This window comes from Mus caroli, chromosome 13, assembly GCF_900094665.2.
Source record: "Mus caroli chromosome 13, CAROLI_EIJ_v1.1, whole genome shotgun sequence".
Classification (NCBI taxonomy): Eukaryota; Metazoa; Chordata; class Mammalia; order Rodentia; family Muridae; genus Mus; species Mus caroli.
In genome coordinates this window covers 56,288,543-56,295,942 of record NC_034582.1, presented here as the reverse complement: position 1 = coordinate 56,295,942, position 7,400 = coordinate 56,288,543, and the positions used below count along the sequence as shown (strand labels likewise).

At 39.0% G+C, this 7,400-nt stretch overlaps 1 protein-coding gene across 1 annotated transcript; it reads left to right on the top strand.

Annotated features, from left to right (window-relative positions):
• The first annotated feature begins 3,298 nt into the window (after positions 1 to 3,298).
• Positions 3,299 to 5,708, top strand: LOC110307618 (trophoblast-specific protein alpha). The gene is made up of 5 exons (XM_021179854.1): positions 3,299 to 3,371; positions 4,355 to 4,464; positions 4,783 to 4,905; positions 5,001 to 5,144; positions 5,441 to 5,708. The coding sequence occupies exons 2-5, from the start codon at positions 4,366 to 4,368 to the stop codon at positions 5,447 to 5,449; spliced, it is 375 nt and encodes a 124-aa protein (XP_021035513.1). The 5' UTR covers positions 3,299 to 3,371; positions 4,355 to 4,365; the 3' UTR covers positions 5,450 to 5,708.
• Positions 5,709 to 7,400: the final 1,692 nt, after the last annotated feature.

Sequence of the window (7,400 nt, the reverse complement as noted above, 5' to 3'; positions counted from 1 at the left end):
CTTGATCACGTAGGGAGGATTAGCAGATAGTAAGGACAGAGGTTTATGCTAAACTGACATAATAGAATTGTTGGCTGAAACAGGATGATACAAAGACTTGCATAGACAGGCTACCAACTATATTTAGAGACCTTAATTAAGATTATATAAGTATAACTTAAAAATTTTGTTTAAACAAGTATCCCAATGACTTACAACAAGTCTCGAGCTTAAACATCCATCACTGTTTTATCTTGCATTACAAATTCTTTGGATCAAATTTAGTCTTTGTGCATATTTGGTATTGAAGGGGAGAAGGGATTATATCTTCTTTCTCCACTTACATGAAAAGCAACCAAATGTTCATGAAATATTATACAGAAAAAAATGGTGTTAAATGTTCATAAAATATTATACAAAACAATAATTGGTGTTTCTATGTGCATCAGTTACTATTCTGTTGATGTGATAAAACACCACGACCAAGGCAGCTTATAGAAGGAAGGGTTTATTTTGGCATATGATTCCAATGGATTAGGGTTCATAAGAAGGGAAGTATCATGGGAGATAGTGGGAAACATGACATCTGGAGCAGTGACTGAGAGCTTATATCTTAGAACACAAACAAGAATCAGAGAGGGCACACTAGAAATGAGTACATGGCTTTCAAATGCTCAAAGCCCACATTCAGTGGTATATTTCCTCCATATACGTGTGTGTGTGTGTATGTGTGTGTGTGTGTGTGTGTGTGTGTGTGTGTGTATACATGCACATACATGAGTGTGTGTATGTATGTATTTGTAATTTGGGGGAGGGCATGTGTGTGGAGGTCAGAGGACAGCACACAGGACTCGGTGGTTTACTTCCACCATTGAGTCACTTAACTTCAGGCCACCAGGCTTTGTGGAAGATGCCTTTACCTTGCAAGAATTATCTTTCAGGCCCACTGTTTATATGTTTTGATGGGCTTCTAAGATGCTAGTGTACCTAAGTGCCTTACCTACAATACTTAAAATGGGAACTTTCATCCAATGCATGTGTCACAGAATGAGAGTGAGAGGTCAAACAACACTCTGGGTGGTGCGCAAACAAGTTTCAATCAAAACAGTCTGTAAATAATGATATATATGAAATATGTAAATTTTGATTTAGTTTTTAGTGAATAGTAAAAGTATTCATTGAAAACATTGTGGAAGTGGCAAGGTAGTTGTATTTCCTGAAAAGGATTTCGATAATGAATATGTGTGGTATATATATATATATATATATATATATATATATATATATATATATATATATATATATACATACATATATAGGTGTTTATGGTATTGAGAAAATCACAATGGTTTGGAACATTTCTGAACCTTTTTTATTAATAGAAAATAGATTCTTCTCTCAAATAATATATCCAACCACAATTATTCTCCTCATTTCTCCCAGTTTCTCTCTACCTTCCCTCTGCCCTTATTCTCCATTTCCCTTCAAAAAAGATCAGGCCACCAAGAGATGATAGCCAGATAAGAAAAAACACATCACAGTAAGACAAGCCCAAAACCTTTGTATTGAGACTGGACAAGTCACCCCAAAAGGAGGAGAAATGTCTCCAAAACAGGCAAAAGAGTCAGAGATACACTTGCTCCCACTGTTGAGAGTCTTTCAAGAACACCAAGGTAACAGCCATAACTTACACACAGAAGGTCCCATACCCTGCTTGCTGCATCATTCTCTGTAAGCCCATATTAGCTCTACATAGTTGATTTGATGGTCCATGTTTTTCTCTATTTAAATCTTGGATTGTAGTAGTTAGTGGTTATGTTTATGTACCTGTGTTTTCTTCTACATGAAACCCTCTTACATTCTCCTTGTTTTACATTTTAACATTGAAGTTTAAGAAGTGTCCTAACTTAAACCTCAAGATGAACATGAGATTTCCATAAGGAAAACCCAGAAAGAGCAACTGAAGAAATTTCCATATTTCTCATTTTCCCTCACCCATTTATCAGCAAAGCCTTTTAGTAAATGATTCATATATCACAACTCAATCACTAAATCACTATGAAAGAATAAAATAACTCTGAGCAAGTAGACTAAAAGGAAGCATCAGCAGGGGAAGCATCTTAGGAGGCCTTCATCTATGCTTTTCAACCCCTGTCCTACCCAAGGATTTGCCTTTGACTATTCTTTGTATCAAGACAGGCTTGCCCTAACTATTGTCTTTTTATTATTACTATCATCATCATTATCATCATCATCATATCATCATCATTATTATTATTATTTAATCCTCTTTTATAGTACAGTCTTCATTCCCCTACTGACCTGGCCCATGACCACTCCCAATTTCCTCCCTCTTCCCCTCATCTCCAAGAGGATATCCCTACCACCCCACCCTCACCAAACAAGACCTCCCAACTCTCTGGGGCCTCAAATCTCTTCACAGCTAGGTGCATCTTCTCTCAAGTAGGCCAGATCAGGCAGTCCTCTGCTGTGTATGTGCCAGGGGCCTCATATCAGCTGGTGTATGCTGTCTGTTTGGCAGCTCCATGTCTGAGAGATCTCAGGGGTCCAGCTCAGTTAAGACTGCTGGTCATCTCATGGGGACATTCTCCTCCTCAGCTATTTCCACCTTTTCTAAACAACTTTTATTTAACTTCGTTTTACGTTTATGTGTGCTTTACCTGTTTCACTTGAGAGGCTAGTGCTCAAAGAGGCAAAACAATAGGACAGTGTATTCCCTGAAATTTTAGTTAAAGATAGTTGGGAGTTCCAAGTTGGTCCTGGGAACTAAATTCAGGTCTTCTACAAGGTCAGTAAGTGCTCTTAACTGAAAAGCCATTTATCTAGCACCTCCCCTAAGTATTTTTGTGAGATCTACCTGGATGCAAACCAGATATCAGAGAAGTATCCTGGGGTATGTATTTCCAAGAGACATTAGACTTGAATGAGCTGACTCATACTGCTCCAGGGTGTTTGATGCTCCACGTTAAAACCATAGTTGGACTAAAAAGCCTCTCAAAGTTAACTAAAGCCACTTCTTCTTCAGCATCCCACAAAACACAGCATTGAGGGTACTAATAAGCCAAGGACCTCAATGTTCATTTCCAACCTTCCTCTAAAACTGACTCATGCAAATCTCTCCCATAGTCCAATGCAGCAATCCACACTTCATCCTTCAATTTCGTAAATGCCTGGAGTCCTAGAGCCTGGGGCCCAATGGTGTCATCAACACAACCAATCATAAAAACTTTAGGACTTATGGGTGGTGCTTAGTAGCCAGAAATTAGGGATTTAAAGACTGAAGGGTATGCAGCTCAGCTAGATTCTGGATCTCCAGGGACCTCTGAAGAGCTGAACCACTGGAGTGCCCAGCACAGCATTGGACATCGCAGGTAAGGTCCTGACTCTGCCAGAGCAGATTGGGAACTTGAGGAGTGCTCTGAAGAAACTCCCTGGAGAATGAGGCACAAGAGAAAATCTGACCATCAGGAGCCTTGGTGTTGAGAAGCAAGGAGGATAAGTGGAAGATCCAAAGAAAAAACAGGCCCCTCATGCATAAAACTTTGTGCTAGATCCCTTTGAGTATAAGTCTGAGCCTTGTTACAGGGAGTTCCAGTTGGTGCCCTGAACAATGGCAACCATACCCAGTACTACTCAGTTAGGATCACTTTTTTCCATAACAACACAATTTAAATCCATTCCTGCAAAAGGAATACCAGGCAGCATGCTCCTTACTTGGTGTCTTGGGGGGAATTAAACAGAAGACCTAGAAAATCTTGACCTGAAAATCCTGGGAGTGTCTACTTTATACCAGACTGCATGACCTTGAGAAGACCACTTTCTCTGTGGCAGTGAGTAGAGACTCAGGAGCTACAGTGACAGTGGTGTGTCAGATGGATCAGCAGATCTTGTCATTCCTGCCTTCTCCAGGAAGGACAGACTAGACTGTTACCATTCAAAAGGGGAGAGTCCAAGACATATGGTAGTTCATGCTGTATAATAGGGAGGAAGATGATGTTCAGTGTCCTCACCTTTTGAAGTCTCATTAGTCTTTATAAATCCTAGACGAGATCTGCCTTAAGTCCTCAGTTACAGCAATAGCTTTTGGAATCTTGATGTACATGAATATCTGTCTGAAAGCTGAAATTCACACTGCTTAGCTATTATCATCACTAGAACCATGAACAGCTACTAACAAATACCTGAATATGTTTTCTGCAAATAAACCACATCCTTAGACTTTTCCACATTGTTTAGATAAATACTTGGAATATTTCAAACAATCTTGATCCATCATAGATGCCTTAATTTCTCAGTTTAAAAGAAAATAGTAACTTTGAAATATTTAGACAGAGATTTATCCTTTTTCCTCTAGGTACTTGAGACATGACTCCTACAATCTTCCTAGTCATCCTATGCCTGGGAGTGGCCTCAGCTGCTATAGTCCCTGATGCGCAGTTGGATGTTGAATTTCAAGAGCAGAAGGTAACATATGAGGAAACTGACAGGCTGGTTGGTCACATGGGAACTGTCCAAAGAGATCCCAAGGAGAATAGTCCTTGCTATTAGGAGTATATAGGCATAAAAGAGGTCTTAGTGGTCAACCAAGGAGATTCTTAAAATTGTGTACTATGAATACAAGGAGGCCAACATTTCCAAAATGCAGAGTGCACAGAAAGGATAGTTATAGTGTACAGTGATCCCTCCCCAGGACTCCTCTTCACCTCTCACTGTAAATCTACTTGTTCTGCTTGAGTGTAGAGTTAGTATGAAGGAAATGCTGTCACTTGTGTTCATTTATAGGATAAAGAAGTTCTCATAAAAGCAGTGTGGGGTAAGTTTATGAAGACTAACAAACTGCACAATAGCGAAAATGACCAGGAGATGGAAGGCTCCAACATAGAAATGAGTGCCTCCGGTCAGCTAGTAAGTTTGACTTGTACAGTTTAACTATTTCTTCACTTCAGAACTTTACAGTTAGTCTGTTAGTTTTCAACTTTTTGTTTGCTTTTCCTATGAAGACTGATGAAGAACTCATGAAAATAATGACTACTGTTTTACACCCAATGTTTAAAGAGGAGCAAAACAAACCACAGCCAGTTGGTCACGTCCCTGAATTTGAGGATTACGCAGAGAGTGGCGATGGGTTTTTTGTACCAAATCAGGTATGACAGTGTCACATTCCCACATGGAAGCTAAGAAGGAACTGAAGCCCTCATTTATATCCGCTGTGGGACAACATGCAGTCCACTGTCTAAGTGTTCTAATCCATGCAATGTGGCTGGAGTTGATAAGTGGTTGTAAGTGACTACCTTCCCTTCTTGCTCATGGTACATGTACTGCTTGCTGAGCTTTAGACATGGCTAATGCCCTTGAAGGGCAGACATTCCAGGAGATACTATGATAAATCCACTGAGCTACATTTTTTTTCTAATTGATGCAACATGTGCTTTACTTCTAGCCACGGTAACATGGACAGCAGTATGAAGTTAGGCAACGAGTGAAACAGCCACTGTGCCATTGTCTAAGAAATGTCTGCCCCAACATATGAACGGCCTGATGGTGAAAAAGAAGATCTGAACTGGGGCAAGGGCAAGCAAAAACAGCAGGAACTTCCCCAATTCAGTATCCTCTGACAAGTGGGATCCTGCACTCAAGTCCCTTAAATACATACTATGATATGAACTCCAAAGCATGTTCACACTAATAAAACCTTACCATTACCTTAATCCATGCTCTCAACTCATTTATATAAATGATCTTCAGAATCATTTTTAAATTTAAAATTTAAAAAGACGATGCAAGTCTATATCTTTAAAATAAAACTATTCAAAAGGCAGTGTTCTGGTTTCTTTCAGGTTTTGTGGAGGCAAATTGGTAGGTGGATAAGACATAGTTTGGAGCTGTGACGAAAGGATGGGCCATCTAGAGACTGCCATATCCAGGGATCCACCCCATAATCATCTTCCAAACGCTGACACCATTGCATACACTAGCAAGAGTTTGCTGATAAGACCCAGATATAGCTGTCTCANGTGAGACTATGACGGGGCCTAGCAAACACAGAAGTGGATGCTCACAGTCAGCTANTGGATGGATCACANGGCNCCCAATGGAGGAGCTAGAGAAAGTANCCAAGGAGCTAAAGNNANCNGCAACCCTATAGGTGGAACAACANTATGAACTAACCAGTACCCCGGAGCTCTTGACTCTAGCTGCATATGTATCAAAAGATGGCCTAGTCGGCCATCACTGGAAAGAAAGGCCCATTGGACACGCAAACTTTATATGCCCCAGTACAGGGGAACGCCAGGGCCAAAAAATTGGGAATGGGTGGGTAGGGAAGTGAGGGGGAAGGTATGGGGGACTTTTGGGATAGCATTGGAAATGTAATTGAGGAAAATACATAATAAAAATATTAAAAATTTTTAAAAAAGACATAAGTTCTGTGTGAAGGCATCATTGACTGTGCTGGTGTTCAGAGAAGAGTGTGAGTGGTCGTTTCCATATAGAATCAGTATTCCATCCTTGATTGTGTTTTGTTTCCAGGGTTTTAGGTACACTCTCTCAATAATTGTGTGAAAGTCTAATTAAAAATTTCAGGAATTCAATTATTTTAATTCCCATTAATATGATAGATTAAAATTGTTTGCATTCTCTGTAAAGTGATGGCTCCTTAATCTGTTAGACATCTCTGCACCTGTGCAGGGGAACTCTTTCTACTTCATTTTATGAGATTCTTTTTTTTCCTACTTTTTTTTTTTTGGTTTTTCGAATTCTATGAGATTCTAATTACATCATTTACCCCTCTCCTTTCCTCCCCACAAACTCTCCCATATACCTCTTCTTTCTCTCTCCCAAATTAACTGCCTCCTTTTTAAATTAAATGTTGTTTAATGTATTCCAAAGTATGTAAAAGCAAGGTGCTAAAGTCAGTATAATGGTAATTGTGTGTATGTTTTCAGATCTGAGTTTTTGTTATCAAATAACCAATTTTTGAGTTCTTTTTCTGGGGAAAAATATTTTTCTTATAGCATTCCTGAGTGGCCTAATTTTACTATATACTTTAATAAGTTTACAATCATTAATTTGAGAATAATGAATAGTATTTATAATTAAATTATTATCAAATATTACAAAACATAGCAGAATTCTTGCTGTTTATTAAGATGGTGTCTTAAATCTCTCAAGGTTCAAGATTCCCTTAGTCTGTGTTTTGAGTCAGATTAGACATACTGAAAAGGTTTTCAAGATCTGTGAAGAATTGTGTTAGAATTTTGATGGGGATTGCACTGAGTCAGTAGAGTGCTTTTGATGGGATAACCATGCTCACTATACAAATCCAAGCAATCCATTAGCACAGCACATCTTTTCATCTTCCAATGTTTTCTTGAATTTCGTCAACAATTGATAATTTTGAT

Bases quoted from the DNA above. Each gene is read 5' to 3' on its own strand.
- LOC110307618 (XM_021179854.1), top strand. From the start codon at position 4,366: ATGACTCCTACAATCTTCCTAGTCATCCTATGCCTGGGAGTGGCCTCA. The intron at 4,465-4,782 runs GTAACATATGAG...GTTCATTTATAG, and splicing joins TTGAATTTCAAGAGCAGAAG to GATAAAGAAGTTCTCATAAA. The intron at 4,906-5,000 runs GTAAGTTTGACT...TTTCCTATGAAG, and splicing joins TGAGTGCCTCCGGTCAGCTA to ACTGATGAAGAACTCATGAA.